The sequence below is a fragment of the Grammomys surdaster genome, unplaced genomic scaffold (assembly GCF_004785775.1).
Source record: "Grammomys surdaster isolate TR1022 unplaced genomic scaffold, NIH_TR_1.0 241, whole genome shotgun sequence".
Lineage (NCBI taxonomy): Eukaryota > Metazoa > Chordata > Mammalia > Rodentia > Muridae > Grammomys > Grammomys surdaster.
Window position 1 is genome coordinate 68,663 of NW_021604686.1, and position 22,187 is coordinate 90,849.

Consider the following 22,187-nt stretch of genomic DNA (forward strand, 5'->3'; position numbering starts at 1 on the left):
TGATCCCCAGAACCAAAAAACAAGACAAAATAAAAAGGGAACAAAACAACAACAACAACAACAACAAAACAAAACCCAGAATTACTTAATAAAAGGGAGAGTGGGTGTTGATCAGACTTGTACTTGGTCCTAGGGGCGGGCGGCAGGCCCAGTGTGATGTCACTCCAGCCTGGGCCTGAAGCTTTAAGGACCCTGATAACTGACAGAGTCTAGAAGCTTCCACTGAAGTCTATTTATGCTATGGGGAACTAACTGTCATTTATTGTATGTGTTTAGAAGCTGGCATGAAGTATGGGATATAGCTAGGGGGAAGCCGGCTTTGTAGCTAGGTCTGGAATTGCCAACAGGCACAGATGGGCCCCTCCACCCTGGGCCCTCCTCACCCTCTTTCGCCAGGGCCTCACCTAGGTATGCGGCGTGGTTCTTCAGCTCCTCTGGGAACTCCTTAAGGTAGGACTCTCGGTGAGGAATGACCTTGCCTGCGCTTGTCTCCTTCAGCACCGCTCCGTTCCAGTCATAGGCTCCCACGGCTCCCAGCAGGATCCCATCCTGGCACCAGGGGGAGAACATGGCATCGGACTCGGTTTCTAGGGACTGCTTGCTGGAGGGACCCCAGGTCTTGCAACCTCTGAGGTCCCACTAGCCACCTGAGGAACCTTTGCCAGGGGTGGGAACATAGCAACCCAGCTTCCAGCTGGGGATCTTGGCTTATGACCAAGCCTCAGAGACTGCTGTGTCTCATCTCATCCTAAGCACAAAATGGGTCAAGCTGATCTCAAGGGCGTGAATTTAGAAAGAGAAAAAGGAACATTCTAGAAATACACTCCAAACCCAGGGCAAATCCTCCATATTTCCTTGGGATTTTAAACTGCCCATATCTCCTGTTACATACCCCCCCCCCCCTTCCCGTTCCTTTAAGCCTTTGTAGCGGCTGTGCGAAGGCCTTGAGTCTGAGAGAAGGCAGAGTTCGGCTTTCTAGGAACTGGAAGCTATTTGGCAGAGCATAAGCAGAGTGGACTGGGATGGCTTGGGTAGATGAACCAGGGGCATGGAGTTTGATTCTTCATTGGCTTGGGAAATGCCTCCTGCTCACTCATTGGCTGCCTCCTTCTCACCCATTGGCTGCAGGATAAACGCTTGCTGCCTTGCCTGGGTATGAAGGCAGGAAGTGTCTGTATTCCCGAATATCTGATCATTTCCTGAGAAATGGGTCCCTGTACCCTCCCCACCCCTAGTGTGAATGACAAGTGGGTACAGGAAGGCAAACAGCAAGAACTGAATGGGGGGATGGGACCTGGCCCGCAGTGCAGGAGGAGGTTGGTAAGAACAGTAGCCCTCTGCTCCCCTCCTGGGAGATTCAGAGCAAAGGTGGCTACCCTGTATCATGGCTTTGGGCTTCAATTTTCTTCTACTAAAAGGTTTTCTTTTTGTTTAAGGGTCTGGGAAGATACCTGTGGCTTTGCAACCACAAGGACCTGAATTCAGTTCTTAGAACTCTTGAAAACCAGCAATGGTGGCACATGCCGAACGCCAGTGCTGGGGCGAGAGAAGCAGGGGGTCCCTACTTGCTGACTGGCCAGCCTAGCCCACTTGGTGAGCTCCTGGTTGTTGGCAGACTCTGGGATCTGGGATGTGGGGTAGTTGATAGAGCTGGCACACACTAACCCTGGGTTCCATCCTCAGTACCACATAAACTGGGCATGATGGTGTACGATATAATCCCAGCACTCGTGGGGTGAAAGCAGAGGGATCTAAAATCAAAGTTCTCTCTCTCTCTCTCTCCCTCTCCCTCTCCCTCTCCCTCTCCCTCTCCCGCTCCCTCTCCCTCTCTCTCTCTTTCTGTGTATTATGTGTGTGTGTGTGTGCGCGCGCGCGCGCGCGCGCGTGCACAGAACCCAGGGCTTGACCTGTGCTTGGCAAGCAGTCGGCCAGCAGCAGCTTTGGATTTTTGCAGTACAGGAAGGTAAGGTCCTCCACCTCACCCCAGCCCTCCATGAGCCCAGCTGGCTGGCTGGATTCACAGTTCCCCTGCTTTTTTAAAAAAGGCAATTTGATCTTATCCAACAGTTGAAAAGGCAAGTTCTCTGAAGGGAGAACTTTCTCTGTGGGATGCTTTGGCAGCTGTAAATAAACAAACCATCCTGGGGAGAGCCTGATGCTTTGTCATGTTCAAAGCCAGGCTTTCTAGTTAGCTCCCTGCTCCACTCAGCTGGGAAGCCCAGGAGACCAGGCCAAGACTGGGGTCCAGAACTCAAATTCCTGTTTTTCACTGTCACTGCCAACATTCCTTGATTTTGGAGTATTCTCCTTCTCAGTGGCACACTGTCTCATCCAGTCTCATAGGAGCCCACAAAGGCCTTATGAGGAGTCAGATTTCCTTATCTGCACATGAGGTTCAGAGAGAGGCAGCAGCGTTCTCAAAGTTACTCAGAGACTCAGAGGGTCTTTGGTCAGAGGGTGGATGGGGCAAAGAGGAAAGTGCCCACTGGTTCTCCAGAGCTCCTACTTCTGGTTTCCCACTGGAGCCCCTCTGGGAGGAGGTTGTTCCTATCTTCCTGTCAGTTTGCTGAGTCCAGGTTTGTGGCTTCTGGTAAGGCTTTTGAAGAGGTGCCTGTGGCTTTTCAGGGACCTCTGGTGTGCTGGGAAAGGCCAACTCCACCCAGTGCCTGATCCTGCTGGGAGGGCATTCTCTCCTCTCCCTGAGTGGAGTTTGAGGACTACATTAGACTTCAGTAGCAAGAACAAGGCAAGCTCTGTCTTACCTATGCCACTGTACCCTGGCTACAGATAACCTTGTGTCCTCAGTGGGAGACCTTTCTCTAGAGTGGCCTTGTTGGGGACAGGTGTACTAGGGAGTGTGTATATGAAGGCCAAACAAATCTCCCTGTGTCCCACAGTCTTTCCCCAGATGAGCATCCCGGCCCCATCCTCAGGCATCCTGAATCTGGGGAAAAAATAAACCCAGAAGATCCATAGAGAAAAGCCGAGCACTTCGGTGGGGGACGGCAGGCGTGTGGCCCAGCTGGGGAGACTGACATCTGGCGTCCCATGTTTCTTCATGGGCCTGTCTGCATTTCCTGATTTATGGTCTCCCAGCAACCCTAGAATTATGGGCCACTGAGCTTCCATGACACAGCCCGGGGTGTCTCCACCTGGGTGGCCTTAACTGTAGGGACCATTCCAGAGACTGTCTGGAGCCTTGGCTTCTGACTTGGGTGATTTTGTCCCACAGGTGACACCTGGCAATATCTGGAGACATTCTTGGCCACATTAGTTCAGGGTGGGGGTAGGGTATTACAGCAGAGGGTCAAAGCGGTGTTGCTGTCATGGAACCCTGAGTGGGAGTTCTCCAGGACCCCCATAAGCGGGTGTCACTGGTTTATAATTCCCCCATCTTCCTCCCACAAGTGGGTGTCACTGGTTTATAATTCCCCCATCTTCCTCCCACAAGTGGGTGTCACTGGTTTATAATTCCCCCATCTTCCTCCCACAAGTGGGTATCACTGGTTTATAATTCTCCCATCTTCCTCCAAGGCCTTGGGGCCCTAGTCTTGAGTCTGTTCTCCATTTGGAGGTGGGGATCCCATCTAGAAGTTTCCTGGCAGAGTCACACAGTTTGCTTCCCTGGTTGTCAGGGAGTTTGCCACTCATTAGAGTCACTGGAACCCCTGGTAGGTGATCTCTGCATTCATTTCCAAACGTCAGTGAAACCATCAACTCCAAACTGTAGTGCAAAGTTTGACCAAGAATCCATAGCTAGCCTTCCTGGTAGCCATCTTTTGGAATATTCTTTCTACTTTCTGCACACTACAGTTTCTGGATACGTGGGGTTTTTCCTGTGGCCTTAATCTTCTGCCCTTGACCTGGGACAGTGGGACTCTATGAATGCCCAGTGATATCTCGGGAGTTTGTCAGTGCCATGGGCTTGGGTCCTGTTTATTACTTTCATCTTTGACAGCCCAGACTCTGGTGTCGAAAGTGAAGTGGATGAGGACTTTTCTTCTGCTCTCAGAATACTCCACGGGTCTGGGAACCTTCGTTTCCAACAGAACTGAACAGGCCCAGGGAGCTTCAGGTTCCTTTAGCATTATTTTCAAATGGTAGCTTCCAGAGGTTATGGGTGCCCACTTCTGGAGGAGGAGTCAGGGTGTGGTGGTATGGCTGATGTTGATTGACAACTTGACAGACCTAGAATCACCTCGAAAACAAATCTCTGGGTGTATCTGTGAGGGGGGTGTCTAGATTGAGTTAACTGAGCTGAGAAGGTACACCCCAAATCATTCCATGGGCTGGGAGCCTGCACTGAACGAAGAGGAAAACGCAAGCTGAGGACAGCATCCATCTTTGGCTTCCTAACTCCGGAAGCAGTGTGACTGGCTGTTCCTAGCTCTTGCCACCATGCCTTCTCTGCCATGATGGGCTGCATTTTTGAAGTGTGGGCAAAGATAAGTCCTTCTGCCAGCCCCTCCCTCTCCTCTCCCTCCCTCTGTCCTCTCTCTCTTCCTCCCTTACTAAGTTCTTTTTGTCAGGTATTTTGCTGTAGCAATAAGTCTAACTACAACACCGAACTTCCCCAGAAACAGACTCACTGTGGTCAGGAATCAAACTCAAGCTGAAAGGCTTGGCACACTACCTCCATGTCCACAGCAGCCTGGCTGACCCTGAAGACCTGGTGCCACAGTCCCTATAGCAACCTGTCTGACTCCGAGAGCAGAGGCACTGGGTTCCTGGGACAGGACGGTTGTTGTCAACCATGACATCCATGGCCTGGCTCTGGAAAACCCTGGGCTTTAAAATAGAAACCCAATGGTTGGGCTAGGGTCTTGTAGTCACCACTGAGCTATTCCTTTATTTGGAAGTTTTTTGTTTGTTTGCTGTCTGAAGCATGGAGAAACATGCATGGACACAGATGCTCTGAGCTGGCATGCTTCCCTACATGGGACTCCCAGGACTTACTTGCCCGTTTATTAAAATTTCCTAGAAACACTGACTCTGTCTCTCTGGGAAGGTCCAGGCTGCCTTTTAAGTCAAGCCTCAGGTGAACATGGTCCCTGACACCACGCACTGTTATCGACACCTGTAGCCTTTACTTTGGGGGACTGTTGTGGTCTAGTGCAGAGTCTGAACAGAGATGGATTTTGCAAGCTACCTGCTGGAGCTAGAACCTGTAGCTATACCTTCCCAACATGGGTGTAGAATCTGCCTCAGCCTGCACAGGTCACCTCAGGCACTGACGCTGTCAAACACTTGCTGTTGATTTTGTCACTCAACCTGATTTTTGCATAGGATTCTCTGGACCGAATGAGACTTTGAGCTGGGCGGTGGTGGCGCATGCCTTTAATCCCAGCACTTGGGAGGCAGAGGCAGGCGGATTTCTGAGTTCGAGGCCAGCCTGATCCACAGAGTGAGTTCCAGGACAGCCAGGGCTACACAGAGAAACCCTGTCTCCAAAAAAACCAAAAAACAAACAAACAAACAAATGAAACTTTGGGCCCTGGGAGGGACCACCACTCCATACTCTGCTTCTTGCCTGTGGGCTGGTGGATGTGTTTAACACACAGTGAGCTGGCTTCTGAAGCAGGCAGGAGACAATAGGAGGAGGTTGAAGACCTTAACTTCCCCAACCCAGTCCTCAGAAGATTCTAGGAGGCAAAGAGCCATCAAAAAAGAGGCAAGAGAGACATAGAGGGTGGGATGACAGCTAGACCAGGATGAGTAAGAAAAGAGAGGGAGGGAGAGGAGGAGGAGAAGAAGGAGAGGAAGAAGGTCCTGTACCTCCACCACATGCGAGGAAAAGCCGGTCTGTGACATCTCTAGCCCAAAAGAGGTTTCATTCTTGTTGGTGCCTAAAACAGGAACGAGATGTCAGCTCTGTGTATCGCTGGTGAGCCCATGGGTCCTGTCTTCTGGGGTACCGTGGGAGCTGAGAGGAGCCCCGAGGTGAGGCCTACACTGCCTCTTCATCTCCCTGTTACTGTGTGTTAACAATGACTATGGAGGTGTGTGTACGTGCTTGTATGTGTGTATCCCTCTGCATGTGTGTGCCTCTATGTGTGTGTGGACACCTGTGTGCATCTGTAGAGTTACTCAGTTCTGCAAAGGGCCTGGGATAAGCCATGTTGTAGAACGTGTGCTCACAAATGACTGTTAAAGTGCACATGTAGTGGGGGGGGCATCAAATGAAAACACGTGAAATGCATATATGTTTTGGGAAAGAAGTATTATTCCTGATGCCGTTCCCATTGGTCACAGGATTTAGTGGCTGGTTCCTAAGGTTTGTCACCACTGTGGATTCACACAAGAAAGACCACGTGTAGTAAAAGCCCTCTCCACAGTGGGGCCCTTGAACAAACAAGCCATCAAACACACATTCTTGTCACCGAAAGTGACCATTTATAGGAGGGCCCGTTGGTTTGACTCTCTGAGTTCCAGGGTTGTGTTAAGGCTCTAGACCCAAGCTTGAGAGGCCGTTGTGGTCTTGGCACACTGCTGAGTGACATTTCTATGCATTGCAGACCTCTCAAGCTCTGGGATGCTCATCACCTCTTATTTCTTTCCGTAACTCCCACAGATGCTGAGAGCCCTATGTGAGAACAGTCCATCACAGAATCCCAAATGAAAATGGTCTGTCACAGAAATACACAGCAAGAATGAGATCTCTGTAAACGAGATTCTTTGCAGGGCTGTCCCAGATGCTGCTCTACTGGGGGATTAAATCATGCTCTTGTTTTTTGAGACAGAGTTTCATATAACCCAGGTTCACCATGTAGCCAAGGATGGCCTTATTCGGAACTCCTGCCATCACAGGCAAGTACCCCTTGCTCAGTTTTATGCAGTGCTAGTGCTTGAAACCAGGGCTTCATGTGCGTTAGGTAAGTATTCTCCCAACTGAGCTACACCCCCAGGTTCAACTATGTTTTTTTTTTAAAGATTTATTTATTTTATGTATATGAGTATACAGTAGCTGTCTTCAGACACACCAGAAGAGAGCATCAGACCCCGTTACAGATGGTTGTGAGCCACCATGTGGTTGCTGGGAATTGAACTCAGGACCTCTGGAAGAGCAGTCAGTGCTCTTAACCACTGAGCCATCTCTCCAGCCCTCAGCTATGGTTTTGATCTACACAAGAGTGGTAGAGTAAGACCCTGTGACATGTAGGGTCTGTGTCAGGATATGGAGCCAGGCTGGTTCAAACTGTGTCAGGTTCAAACTGAGGCTGACACATAAAATATAGGACGACACAGTGGAATATGAACTTAGGGAAACTGTATAATTTTTCAGTGTAAGTCTGTCATAAGCACTCTATTATGTGTTTGCTAAGTCTGGCAACTCTAATTCAACCCCCTCACCCCAACACACAGACACACACACACAGACATACAGACATACACAGACATAGATATAGACACACAGACACAGACACACAGACACAGACACACACAGACACAGAGACACACAGACATAGAGACACACAGACATAGACACATACACACAGAGACACAGACACAGACACAGACACACACACACACACACACACACACACACACACACACACACACACACACACAAAATGCCCTCAGCAGTCAGTCTCAGAAAACCCAGCCCAGTCAGATCCAGCAGAATGGTGCTCACTAGTGGGCAGTTTGGGTAAAGCATCAGTTTCTGCTAAGCGTTTGTGCTAGGTGAAATTAGTGAAGTTATAGTCCTTGGACTGAGGTATAAATTTATAAGCCGGTCACCTTCCAAGCTGAAAATCCTGTCCCCAAGGGCATCAACAATGTCCTTCAGGGCCGCTTCATCGGTGACGTTGAAGAAGTGCTTGTCGTCAGGGTCGCTGGCGATGTATTTGATTTCATTTAGAAAAGTCTCTGGATTGATCCCCCTGCGGTTGTAGTAGCCCAGGACCTGCCAGAGAACAGGGGCAGGGACGACAAAACGGAACGTATAGTACTGATTTTTCCACACTCCCACAGACCCCGACCCCAAGGACTCCAAAGTGGACTGCAGTCATGAGCCTTTCTCAAAGCGCCATTGGCATTTTGAAAAAGATATTCTTTGGAGGTACCAAGAAGACCCCAGAGGTTAGCTGGGGTCCTGAAATCTGGGAAGATCAGGGTACTTCCTGTTTTTGGAAACTCCCTGGATAAAGAAGAGAGATTCACCACACCCCGCACAACCTGTTCGGAGGATGCAGTTTGAGCCTTTGCTAGGGAGGCGGGCTTCCTAGAATCCCCGTGCGCGTGTTTGTGTGTGTGTGGGTGGGGGAAACCAGAACCTGTGAGCGTAGCCGCCGTCGCCGGGCAGGGGCAGGACTTACGGCCACGGCGTATCTCGTCACGTTGTCCTTCTCGCTTTGCCGGATCACCTTCTCCAGGTCTGGGCTGTCGTGGGATTCCCCGTCCGTGATGACAATCATCACTTTCTTGGCTCCTTTCCTTCCACCCTTCTGGAAAGCCTCTGAGCTGGAACCAGACGCAGGGGTGGGTCAGAAGAGAAACGTGGGGCTGGGGCAGCCTGAAGTTCTTCCTCTAGCGGGCAGCCACGGAAGCCACAACTGAGCCTCAACAGCTAAAGGGCTTCCACCAGTTGCTCAGCTGGGTCTTGGATATGTATGTGCGAGTACGTGTCCATGTCTACAATGTTTGTGTGTGAGAGTGAATATTTGCATGTAGAAGCGGAGGCTGACTGTGTATCTCTATCATTTTCCCATCTTATCTTTCCGAGACAGGTTCTCTTGTTGAACCCAGAGCTCACAGATTCACCAAGACTAGCTTGTCAACAGCTGCTAGAATCTGCCTGTCTCCACTTCCATCACTGGGACTGCAGGCATCCTGCCGTGCCCTGTGGGGGCTGAAGATCTCAACCCAGGTCCTCATGCTTGTGTGGCAAACACTTCACGAACCCAGCCATTTCTCCCGACTCCGCATCCTGTGTTTAAAAGTGCGAGCTCTCTTTGAATCGCAGCCCTGCTGCTTTGGTAGGGCAGAGGATTGGGGGGGGGGTCACGAGTGGGCAACCCTGAGTAGGGTAAATCAGTGGGCAGAGGGTAGGGAGGAAGGGGATCACTGATGGGCAACCCTGAGTAGGATAAATCAGTGGGCAGAGGGTGTCTGTGGGGGGTAAATCACTGGCTAAAAGCCAAGCTGCACATAGAATCTCTTGGTGGGAGGCCTAAACCGTTTTTGATGCTTGTGCTCTGTCTAGACCCATGAGATCAGACACTGGGTGGGGACGAGATATGACCTGATCATCAACATCCCCCTTTCCCTTCTTCCTCTCTTCTTCCCTCCGGCCGGGCCCCCTCCCCCCCTCCCTCCCTTCCTTCCTTCCTTTCTTCTTTTCTTCCTTCTTCCCTTCCTTCTTTTTCTCTCTACTTTTCCATATGTGATATGGTATACATGTGTTCATACGTGTGTGAGTATGTGTGTGTGAGCATATGTGAGTGTGTGTGTGAGTGTATGTGTGTGTATACACCACATTAGGTGTCTTTCTTGCTCACTCTCGAACTTATATACAGAGGCAGGGTCTTTGACTTGTCTAGCCAGCTTGCTCTAGGGACCCCCTCATCTCTGCCTCCCGCTGGGAGTACAGTGCGGGCGGCCATGTCCACCTGGCATTTATATGGGAGCTGGAGGTCTGACTTCTAGCCCTCTGGCCTCGCAGGTAGACTTTTCCGATAAGAATTTAAAGTTGGGTGTCACATTAGAAATCAGTAATTTGTATAGTTCTGGTGCTCAGTGAGGCAGGAAAGATGGTCCACTGACTTAAGTTTTACAGGAGCAGGTCCCAGAACCAGAAGGTTTGGGATACAGAGCCATCTTTTTGTGTGCTGGCCAGCTACTGGCTGGTGCATATGGTTGAGAGTCACACATCCTGGACTGAGTGAGTTCAGACCTTCTTCAAGCTGTCAAGAGGAGGCTGTGAAGGGCAAAAGCCACCTGACACCCTCTTGGCAGCTTTAGAATATTCTGGATGTGATGGGTCACAAAAAACTAATAGTTTTAGTATGAGCCACGGAAAGGTCACAGGAGGACACACATCACGGCTAGAGTCAAGTCTGGGCTGAAGCTCAACCTGATGGAGGAAGAAATCAGTTATCTCAAAGGAGATTCTAGATCTTTCCATAATTTCACTGAAGGGTTAGATCTAGGAAGAAAACTCCATGCAAAAATGTATGGCACCAGCGGCCAGCAAGGTGACTACTCATCAGGGGACATGCCACCAACCCAGGCAGCCAGCGTCTAAGCCCTGGGACTGACATGGTAGAAGGAGAGAAAGAGAAGTGTCTCCACATGCACGCCGTGGCCCAAGTGTTCATACATGTGCACACATGCACACTAAATAAAGTAATAAGAAACAGTCTGGCACAGGGCAACATTTCCATGTGTATAGAGCCAAGATAAATCCAGAAACATGTTTCCATATTGTGACTAGCGTGCGCCTCTCTGAGTCTTGTCATAGTGGGATTTTAAATTGTGATTTTGTGTTGTGTAAAGGGACTTGGATCTCCTCCTTTGTAAATTAGATTATGAATTCTTCGAGAGGAATTTTATACTTGCAGCTGGTGCCGCAATTCTAGAGAGCAGACGCTGTGGAAACTTAGCCCATTTTCTGCTGCACCAGCACTGGTGACCTCTTTTTAAGGAATGCCCAGAACTAACTAACTTTCTTTTCTTTTCCTTTCCTCTCCTTTCTTTCTTTCTTTCTTTCTTTCTTTCTTTCTTTCTTTCTTTCTTTCTTTCTTTCTTTCCTTCCTTCCTTCCTTCCTTTCCTTCCTTCCTTCCTTCCTTCCTTCCTTCTCTCTCTCTCTCTCTCTCTTTCTTTCTTTCCTTCTTTCTTCTCTCTTTAAAAATTATTTATTTAGCCGGGTGGTTGTGGCACATGCCTTTAATTCCAGCACTTGGGAGGCAGAGGCAGGTGGATTTCTGAGTTCGAGGCCAGTCTGGTCTACAGAGTGAGTTCCAGGACAGTCAGGGCTCCACAGAGAAACCCTGTCTCGAAAAACAAAACAAAAAAAAATTTATTTTTTATTTATGTGTGTTTGTCTGCATGTAGGTATGTGCACCATGTGTGTGCCTGGTGTCTGAGGTTGTCAAAAGAGGGCATCAGATCCCCTGGAACTGGAGTTACAGATTATTTTGAGCCACCATGTGGGTTCTAGGAACTAAGCCTAGGTCTTCCGTCAGAGTAACCAGTGGTCTTAACTGCTGAGCTATCTTTTCATCCCAAGGTGTAGGTCTTGACGGAGGGAAACCAGGTTCTTGGTGGTCCCCTGGCACCTCTGTGATTGTTCACTCCCCTTTGTACATGCTGGGCTCATTGCTGATTCTGAAGGTGCTGGGCACGTGCTGAGCCTCAGAGCTGTCTATCCAACCCATGTTCCTTGCAGCCAGCTGGTTGGTCAGCATCCTGGTTGGTCACATATACGAGAGCTCACACTTATAGCCCTACATATTATTCCACTTATTCTATTAACCATTAACTCCAAACTAATTACAGGCCTAACAATATGTTAATATAGTTTAAAAAAAAACATTAGACTGTGAATCTGACAATAGGAAATAAACCTCCTTATTTACCAAGAAAGAATGCAAGAGCTGCTAATTCATGCTACCATGCCTAAACACATGGCTTTCTTACTTTTATCGGATAAGAGTAATCCGTTGGTCTTAGGAACCAAAAGCCTTGGTGCAAACCCAAATAAAAGTAATAAACATCATATCATCCTCAATTCTAATAATTTTTATTCTCCTAATACCAGTATTTATCTCAATGACCAACCTAGTCAAATACATTAATTTCCCCACTATATGTCTGTGGGTGTTTGAATGAGAATGACTCTCATAGGTTCATATATTTGAATGCTTAGGGAGTGGCCCAATTTGAAAGGATTAAGAGGTGTAGTCTTGTTGGAGGAAGTGTGTCACTAAGAATGGACTTCGATCCAGGCCAACCTCAGTGGCTTTCTCTTCCTACAGTCTGTGGATCCAGATGTAGAACTCTCAACTACTTCTCCAGCACCATGTCTTCCTGTATGCTTCCGTGCTCCCACACTGTGATGTTACTGGACTGAACCTCTGAAACTGTAAGCAAGCTCCAATTAAATGTTGTCCTTAATAAGAAATGCTGTGGCCACGGTGTCTCTTCACAGCGGCAGAACACTGACTAAGATGTGATCCATCACAAATATTTATAAACACTTAAAAGTATCCAGAAAGCATAACCTATAGGGCTGTTTCCAGCATCGGGGCAGCTCATTCCAGCCTCTTTCTGGAGTGTTCGCTTTGCTTTACTAAGTAAACTTCTGTTCAAATTGGGTATGTCTCTTAGATCACATTGTCTCCTTCAAGGAGACAAGAGCTGAGAGACCACTGTAAGAATACAGAAAACCATGGCCATGATTGGTGTCTCAGTTAGGGTTTTACTGCTATGAACTGACACCATGACCAAGGCAACTTTTATAATTTAATTGGTGCTGGCTTACAGGTTTAGAGGTTCAGTCCATTATTATCAAGGTGGGAGCATGGCAGCATCCAGGCAGGCATGGTGCAGGAGGAGCTGAGAGTTCTACAACTTCATCTGAAGCCTGCTAGGAGAAGACTGCCCACGTGGTTAGGAGGAGAGTCTCACTGCCCTTTCTGCCAACAAGGCCACGCCCACTCCAACAAGGCCACACCCACTCCAACAAGGCCACATCCCTCCTACAAGGCCACACCTCCTAATAGTGCTACTCCACGGGATCACCAGTTGCTGCTGTGCTCTTGTTGATGGTGACATAAATGTCCTGTATTGTATGTTTATCCTAGATGACCTTTCAGGTGACAGCAGTCAGATCATAACCAGGTGAGAAAACTCAAAAGAGAACCAAGCAACTGAGCCCAGCCTACCATTGGAATTTTGAAGAACTGACAAGTCTCGGTTTGGATAGCCAAAACAACAATATCTGAGATTTACACACACACGCACACGCACACGCATGCATACTCCCATGTGCACGCACATGCATACTTTTATTTATTTATTTATTTTACCGTGCAAATTCAATGCCAAATGCTGTGCGGGTCTCTGTCCCTCCTCTCTGCTCAATGTGGCTGGCGGCTTCCACCACGTCTTTTACAGACCTGTAGTCGTTAAGGTGGAACTCATGGACCGCATCTTCTCCGTACTGAACTATTCCGACCTGCAAATCAGAGCAGAGGGCAGCAGCACCCTGAAGCTCAGACCTCCACCCGTCAGCATTCCTCTGTGAGGAGTCACTCTTTCTACCCTTCCCGTGGCTGTTCTGGGAATGCCTTGATGGGACAAACCCGGGGCACACTGCAAAGGGGGCCTGGTGATGAAAGGGCTGTTAGGGTGCTAGGTGTGGTGCTGACCCAGCTGGTGGATCCCTAGAACTCTCTGGCCAGTCAGCCTAGCCGAGCCAGTGAACTCCAGGTTCAGTGATAGACGAAACCTCAAAAAATGAGAGAACAACCAAGGAAGACAGCCGACATCAACTTCTGGCCTCTACACACACTCATATACACGTGTGCATATGTTTGCATGCATCCGTGTATTTTTTTATTGGATGTTTTATTTACATTTCATATGTTGTCTCCTTACCCCATCCCCCACCCACCCAGGAACCCCCTATCCCCTCACCCCTCCTCCTTCTTCTCTGTGGATGTAACCTCTATCTAACATCCGTGTATTGTATCCACATGAACACATGCATGTATTCCTAGCCTCACTCCAACCCTGATCCATGTCCCCACTCCCTAGAATGTATCAGGGGCACTGTGCGGGGAGGACCTCAGAGCTGTTGACTAAACTCTTTAGCAGTGGTTCTCAACCTTCCTAATACTGTGACCCCCATAATACAGTTCCTCATGTTGTGGTGACCCCAACCATGAAATTCTTTTCATTGCTACTTTGTAACTGTGATTTTCCGACTGTTGGGAAGTCTTTTCATTGCTACTTTGTAACTGTGATTTTGCTACTGTTGTGAATGATGATGTCAAGATCTGATATGCAGGATATCTGATCTGCGACCCTGTGAAGGACTCATTTAACCTCCAAAGGGTGGAGTTCCTGAGACTTGGACCAGAGAGGCCTGGCATTTCAGAGTGGCTAATGCTACAGTACTATTGGCTTCAGAATAAACACTGAGCCATAGAAACTGGTATCGGGGACTCGGAGATACTGCATTACTGTTGGGAGGGTTCACAAGTTTACTGGGTCCAATAACCCTTTGAATGCTGGATATTTCTCGAAGTGCACCAAAAGATGTTCTTCGGGTGGGAGGGGGCTTGCCACTGCAGGAGTTTGCTCCCTTTAACAGCCCTACATGTTAGAAAGTTTCTTTTAAAAAAAAAAATCTCTGTCTGTCTCTGTCTCTCTCTCCCTGTGTGTGTGTGTATGTGGTATATATGTGTGGAGTATATATGTGTGTGTGTATGTGTGTGTGTGTGTGTGTGTGTGTGTGATATTGGAGAGGCTGGAGGAAACTCTCAGGTGTTATCCTCAGGAATGCCATCCACCTCTTTTGCGACAGGGTCTGTCACTGAGCTGGTGCTTGCCAATTAGGTCAGACTGATTGGGCTCTACCTCCCAGCACTGAGATTAGAAACACACACTGCCACACCTGGCATTTTTTTCATGGATTCTTTCTGGAAATTGGGTCACTTCTTGGGAATAGAAAGAATTCTTCGAGTTGACACCTGCTACATTGACACTTCTGTCCCTTGGTCTTTGTCCAGCCAAAATACTGGAAAATAACATAACCCTATCCAACCATGTTTCACAGATGGGCTGGCAGCTAGGGTCTATTTCAAGTCACTTCTCCATGTGCCTGTGTCTCCCCAGGGTCCGTGTGCCTGAGTCTCCCCAGCTTCTCTGCATAGACTTTCTATGCCTTTTCTCCCTTTCTTGACTTATGACTGTCCAGTTGGCCATCTTGATGAGTGGCGTCTCCCCCGAAGGCACCCTTGGTGTGTCCATCAGAAACGGGCATCTGAGGTGGCAGGTCCCAGTGCTGGCTGGCCTTGCCGGCTCCTACCCTTTGGCAGGGAGATGCTTCCTGGTGCTGTAGGTCACTCAGGCTGTGGGTTTCAGAGGATCTTTCCCAGCAGAGGTAAGCGCTGGAGACACTCACCTGGATCTGGCCGGGGCCAATGTAGAACTTTTTCAGGATATTGATGAGGAAGTGCTGGACCTCCACCCAGGGGTAGATGCTGTTAGAGCCATCCAAGACAATGACGATGTCCATGTAAGTCTGACATCCTGGAAGCAGGGATACGGTCAGGGCCACTAAATAACCAGTACCTATAAATCTCCAACATTCCTGCTCACTTAAAGAAACCTTCTGTGTGTATTTGTTGGTGTATGCATGCATGCGCACATGCGTCCGCACGCATGCGCGCACACACACACACATAATGAGGTCAGAGGTCAGCCTTAAGTATAATTTCTCAGGAGTTATCCACCTTTTTTCTTTTTTTACAGGGTGTCTCCTCGGGCCTGAAGACCATCCCTTCTTATTTTATTATTGTTATCTAGGTGGGCTGGCAGGAAACCCCTAGGCATCTCTCCTCTCTTGGCTTCCCCTGTGCTGGGATCCTGAGTATGCATCTCTATGTCCAGCTTTTACATGGGTGCTGGAGGCTGAGGCCTCACGAGTGCAAGGCAAGCACTTCACCAGCTGAGCTACGTCCTCAGCCCCAAGTCTCTCATATTCTGAGTGATCTTTTAGAGACCGGAGAAGAATGTTTGCTGACGTCCATCGTCCTCTCCATTGAGAGCTGTCCTCAGGCTGGGCATTTATTTGAGCCATATGAGCAAGGCAGCTGGGACGTCCTGGTTCCATAATACTCCTCGGTGTGCTGTCTGAACAGAGCTGAGATCAAACCTGACCCCTCTGCTCCCCACCAGAGACTGAAGGTTGATTACTGCTGCCTGGGCTGGAACAGGATCTTAGGGGTATTCGCTTTATTTCCCTGGGTAGGTGGTGTCTTCCACGAGCAAGCTGGATGAGTGGGTTTCATTTTTTATGGAGGAGTCATGGAGGAAAGGCTGGGAATGTGCACTCTGGCATCAGCCTGTGAGTCCTGGCCTTGCCACTTACTGGCTGTGTGACTTCAGGGCTGTCACTCGGCAGCTCTTGGTTTCCTGTGCTGTACAAGTGGCACAATGACTAACAGTTGCCATTAAGGGTTAATGAGAAGATGCTACTACTAAAGGGTTGAGCTCAATACGTCTTAGCTGATCCTATTTTTATCCCCCCTCTTTTTAAAAGACAGGGTCTCATGTTGCCTAGGCTGTACTAGAACTCGTTCTTTAGCTAAGGATAGTCTTGAACTCCTGATCCTCTTGCCCCTACTTCCCTAATGCTGGGATTATAGATGTGTGGCGCTGTGCCCAGTTCCTCTCCCCACTCCCCACCCCCGCCACCTCTCTCTCTGGGGGCAGAGGTCAACCTGAGATGTCTCTCATTGAGACATGGGGCTTGATGATTTGTTATTTTGCTTTCTCTTTTAATTTCATTGTTTTTAAAAAGATAGCTTGGGGGGGGGCTGGGTAAATGGCTCAGCAGTTAAGAATAGTACTTGATGCTGTTGTAGAGTTCAGTTCCCAGCACCCACACAGTGGGTTGTATTATCTGTAATCCCAATCCCATGCCCTCTTTGGCCTCTGTGGGCACCAGGCATGCATGTGGTACATATACCTGCTTGCAGGCAAAGCATTTGTACACATAGACTAAAAATAAATACATTTTGCTGGGTGTGGTGGTGTACATCTTTAATCCCAGTGTTCCCGAGGCAGAGGCAAGTGTATCTCCGTAGGTTTGAGACCAGACTGGTCTTCATAGTAGATTCTAAGACAGCCAGAGGTATGTAAAGACCCTGCCAAAAAAAAAAAACCCAAACAGACAAACAAACAAACAAAAAACAACAACAAAAAACCCAAAGCCAAACCAAACAAACCAAAAAACAAATAAACAAACAAAAAAATCACTTAGGCAATCAATAAATCTAGTAAATAAAAAATTAAAAAGATATCTTGGAAAGAACCTGCTTATAGGTCAGTGGGCTTTTGGTGCTCCTGTGTGTGTGTATGTGTGCATGTGTGTGTGCATGTGTGTCTGTGTGTATGTGTGCATATGTGTGTGTGTCTGTCTGTGTGTGTCTGTGTGTATGTGTGCATGTGTGTATGTGTGTGTGTCTGTCTGCTTGTGTCTGTGTGTGTGTGCACATGTGCGTGTGTGTGTGTGTACATGCATGGGTGTATGTCAACAATAGGTGTCTCCCTCAATCACTGTATGTTTTGAGACAAGGTCTCTTACTGAGCTTGGAGCTCTGAGATCTGGCTAGACTGGCTATCTCTGCCTCTCCAGTGCTGGGGTTGCAGTCACAAGTCACCAAGCTCAGCTTCTGATGTGGGTGCTGGGGATGGAACTCAGATCTTCTCGTTCGCAAGACCAGCATTTTGCTGATTGCCTCAGCCTTACTTAGAAACTATACAAAGGGTATCCTGCTATAGGCATTTGCCAAATTCTAGGAGAGTGATGCTTTTGCAGACAGCATCTCAGCCAGCTACAGACAGCAATGTCAGGAACATGATTTTCTGCGATGCTGTGATGTCCTGCGATGCTTCACTCCCTGAGAGACTCCACATGCCTTGACTTTTCTCATGTCATGTAGCTGCCTTTAGGGATATTGTGTAAATGGATGTTTTGCCCTTTCTCTGCCCTGGCAGCCAGTGTTGGGGGAGGCTGCCTGAGACAGAGGTGCTAATCCCCTTGCTCTCCGTAAGCAGGCGACAGCTGCTTGCTGAGGGTGTTTAGCCCAGAGGAAATGGTGAGGCTCAGAGCCAAGAAGTCTGGGCTTCTAGCTCCCCAAGTTTGCTTGCGAGGGTTGGGGAGGATTTGTGTCCACGAGGCTCTGGGAAAGCTGCCCAGGAGAGCTGACTTGGTGTAACCATCACCCAGGTTATTTCTGTCCTTGTTGCCTCTCCACTCATGGACTTCCCCATTGCAGGATGTCAGGGAACCATAGTCTAAATGAATGATGCCCCAGCCTGGCCTATTGTACATGGTGACCTGGCAACCTCCCCCCATGTTCAAGATTCTACAGGAAACCTACATAGATACCAGGATGGTTTTCATAAATTTAGGTAATTTTTTATCAGTTGTCACACTGTGGGGGAAGACAGCCTGGGATGAGGACCCTATAGGGGACCAGCTAGAAATGATTCCTCTCAGATCATCCAGAGGACTAAAGCAGTCATAGAATCTACATGCTGCTTTGTAGGTACATGACAGTGGTGAGCAGAGCCCTAAGCCTCCTCCCTGGACTTCCTCAGTACAGCCCGTGCCTTTACAGTACTCACTCTGAAGTGCTGGGGCCACCGTCTTGGAGAATCTGAAGTTGGAATTGACTCGTGAGCACATGCCAGTGGTATAGTAGGAACTTCCACACTCATGTGACCAGAGAGGGCTGCAGGCCTGTGAAACAGCACAGCATAGAGCCTAGTCACAGGGCTTCAGACAGGGTAGAGCATTGGCCTCCAAGACCCAAGGCAGACTTTTTTTTATCAGAGTGCTGGCATTCCTAGTATGTGAGATCTGAGTCTCACTGAACTCTCTCTTGCTGCAGTGCCCTTGGCTTCAGGTATAATGGAGAACAGTGGAACCTGGATTCTTGTCCGTTCTCCATCCTGTCGTCTGGGTGGTTCTTTTTCTCTATATATGCCTACCCCATATACAGGGTGGGACCTGAGGAAGCCTTGAAGGAATGAACCTTCCAAGAGTCCTGAGGAAGCATTTCATCTGCAGGAAATGAACCTTCCAAGAGTCACTAGGGTGGCTCTTGTCTGGAAAGGCTATCCCTGGGCAAATTTCCAGGCTTTGGGGCCCAATGACACTTTGACTAGGAGAAGAAGAAAAAAGAATGCTTCTGCTCTGTGGAATTTGCTGCCAAAACCACTGGGTCAGGCCCTTGGCCAAGAACCAAAGATGAGTTTCCCTGGGAAGCAAAGGAACCCAGCTCCCAAGCTACTCCCCATGTACAAACACAAAAAGAATCAATCCTTTTTACCTTTCTGGACTATCCACTGAAGCAAAGGGCCCAGCCAACAGGAAGATCCACACCCATCAGGACCTGCCCCTGTTGGTCCATAGGGATGGACCATGGGGAGGGTGGAAGAGACAGCCATGCAGTGGGTGCACAGAAGCACGTGTGTGGGGATGTGTGGTCAGGCTCCACACCCTGTGCAGTGGGGCTGTGCAGGAAGTAAGGCTGGGGGCCACAGTGGAGTTGGTGTTCTTACCAGGAAGCTGTTGTCCTTGGGGTTGGTGGCAAGGCTCAGGCCAAGGCGCATGTTGTCCTTCCTCTCAGACACATTGGACAGAGTGACCCTGCCTGGAACAGAGGCAAGGTGTTCAGTCACACCCCCTTTGGTTTGTCTTCTGCTCAGAGTGTGCTGCAGCGAGTCACTTGAGGTGAGACCATCGCACGCCTGGAGGGCAGCACAGATCTTCCTGAGATGTGCCCTGATACGCTCCTCACAGAAAGCTGTGAGGAAAGCCCACACAGTCCGAGAAACCTCACATGGTCACACAACGAACCCATAGTACAGCCTTCACCTCCTCATCCAGAGCTCTGCCTTTTCTACCCAGCTGACTGTACCCTAGATATACCATGACATCCACAGAGGTGGCTTTCTCTGTGCAAGGACTTACCCACCCAGGGTACCCACCTATCCCTCTCAGCAACACTTACCATCTGAGGTTCAGTCATCCAACACCCCTTCTCTAAACACCTGCTCACTTGACATGTGCTAAGGATTCCTCACAGGGAGCCACCCTATGCAGCTGGCGTCCTCACAGCTGTGGTGGGGACAATGACATAGGTCCTCTTTTAAGGACACTGAAGGGATGGAAAAGAGCTTGGGTTCCCCAGAAGCAAAGTATGTGTTCATGCACATGTGTACATGAATGTGTGTGTGTGTGTATGTACATGTACATGTGTGTGTATGTGCATGTGTGTGTGTGTGTGTATGTGCTCGTGTACTTGTGTTTATGTGCGTGCGTGTGTGTACTTCTGTATGTGTGAGTGTATGTATATGTGCATGTACGTACATGTGTATGTGTGTAGGTGTGTGTGCACAAGTATTAGGAGACAAGGAGTGGAGAGGCAGGAATGTGACAGTCCTAAGCTGCTGTAGGGAGACTTGTGTCCCCTGCGGTGGGTTTTGGGATTTTATAATCCAAGAGAGTCTACATTGTGCTGTGCTGTGCTGTGCTGGGTACTGCAGTTTGAAGAGTGGCCTTGTTTCCAAGGCTGGGAGCAGGCCAGGACCAGAACAACAGGTGACCATGACAGCTATGCTGCAATGACAGACTGGAGTGAGGGCGGAGGCAGGGCAGCTGTTAGGTCTTTTCTTTCTTTCTGCTTCTCTCAGGTGGTGTGTTTTATTGTTGTTTATTTGTTTTTTGTTTGTTTGTTTGTTGTTGTTTTGATATGGTCTCATGTTGCCCAGGCTAGCCCAGAAATCATTGTGTAGCCAAGGCTGGCCTTGCACTTCTTCTACCTTTATCTCACAAGTGCTAGAATTACGGATGTACCCCTCAGTTCTTAGCTGCTGGAGATGAAAACCAGGCGCTTGCACACTAGTCAAGCACTCTGCAAACGGAGCCACATTCCCAGGCAGCTACCCAGTGCCCTGTAAGGATGCAGATCAGATCTAGAATGGGTCTTAGGGAGTCATCAAGTCAAAAATCTGAGGCTCAGAGACAGAGAGAAGCTTCTCAAGGACACACAGCTGTAAATATGGAAGGAGAGGCTTTCCTGGGTCTGTTCTGGTAGCTTGTGCCTAAGACAGGGGCTGAAGGGAGGACTTGAGTCACCAGCCAGACTCCTTTCCCCTGTGGTCTCACTGAAGCTTAGGCCCCAGCAATGCTGGGGGGTTGGATTCTTCACCCATGTGGTTTGTGGGAACCACTGGCATCATGTGACAGACATTGGTGACCCTGGGAATGCAACGTCTTTGCGATTTCTCTTGGACAATGGCCTTCCCTCCATGTCTATATCTAGAACTACAGCCGTCTCCCCTTATGGGCTGGCTGCCCTACTGAGTCCCTCCTCTTTGGATTCTCAGGTAAGGTTTTAGGGCAAGGGACCTTGCTGGAGGAGGACAAAAAGGTCTGGGAAGGCCAATCTTCCAGGAAACGCCTGAGAATTACGGCTTTGTGGCTCATGTAGAATTTCCCTCCCTTTTGTTGGCCAAGACAAATCACAATCTCTCTGCCCTTTAGTAGGGTGGAGTGTTTCTCTCTCTCTCTCTCTCTCTCTCTCTCTCTCTCTCTCTCTCTCTCTCTCTCTCTCTCTCTCTCTCTGTGTGTGTGTGTCCGTCCAGCATCTCCCTTGGTCTGTGTTCTAGCACAGGCTGGATAGTGTTTCCATGAGGAAAACATTTCATGTGGGCCCAGCACTGCAGTGGTAGTAGGGCAGGCAAGCAGAGTGGCTTGAGATTCTAGCACACTGCTCACTAGCTGGGCTGTCCTGGACATGTCCCCTTGCTTCCTTCTGCTGTCACCTCCTCATCTGTTGGATGGTCCAGTCTCACTCTTGTGTGGTGGGAACTGGATGGGCAGTGTTGCCTAGGAGGGTGTGCTCCTGCTTAGTCCCCGTGGACGCTGCCGACCATACACAGGTCTGGCTGCCAGTGCTCCTGTTTCAAGATCAGAAACACGAACACACTTGTTCCAAGGACACAGAAAAGTCCCGAGCACATGGGCAGTGGGTGGGTTAGGAAGATGTACAGGGTGGGACACTGGAGGCCTGGCATTAAGTTGGGGTTAGCGTCTGAGAAGCAACAAGCTGTGAGGGAGGGATGCCTCATCTCTCAGGCCTCAGGCCCACCCTGCTTCTGTCTCTGTCTCCCTCTTTCTTTATGTATGAGTGTATGTAGGTGTCAGAGGACAACCTTGGGTGTCTTCCTGTTGCCTATCTTTCTCTCAGCGGCCTGGACTGGTCATGTTTGCTAGGCTGGCAACTACAGAGCCCCAATGATAGGCCCATCTCAACCTCCCTATCACCCGGATTACAAATGTGTAGTCCCATGTCTGGAATTTTTTTTTTTCAAATGTGGATTTTAAGAGTTTGAACTTGGCGGGCTGGAGAGATGGCTCAGTGGTTAAGAGCACTGA

At 49.0% G+C, this 22,187-nt stretch overlaps 1 protein-coding gene across 1 annotated transcript in view; it reads right to left on the reverse strand.

Moving 5' to 3' along the window:
• Itga11 (integrin subunit alpha 11) overlaps positions 1–22,187 on the reverse strand; it is a 103,156-nt gene that overhangs the window by 29,151 nt on the left and 51,818 nt on the right. Inside the window, exons 4-11 of the mRNA XM_028774532.1 lie at positions 19,307–19,398; positions 18,368–18,482; positions 15,135–15,262; positions 13,033–13,181; positions 8,319–8,463; positions 7,741–7,906; positions 5,776–5,846; positions 405–549 (exon numbers count right to left, since the gene is read on the reverse strand). Coding sequence (XP_028630365.1) covers positions 405–549; positions 5,776–5,846; positions 7,741–7,906; positions 8,319–8,463; positions 13,033–13,181; positions 15,135–15,262; positions 18,368–18,482; positions 19,307–19,398 — 1,011 coding nt within the window. The remainder of the gene's footprint in view (positions 1–404; positions 550–5,775; positions 5,847–7,740; positions 7,907–8,318; positions 8,464–13,032; positions 13,182–15,134; positions 15,263–18,367; positions 18,483–19,306; positions 19,399–22,187) is intronic.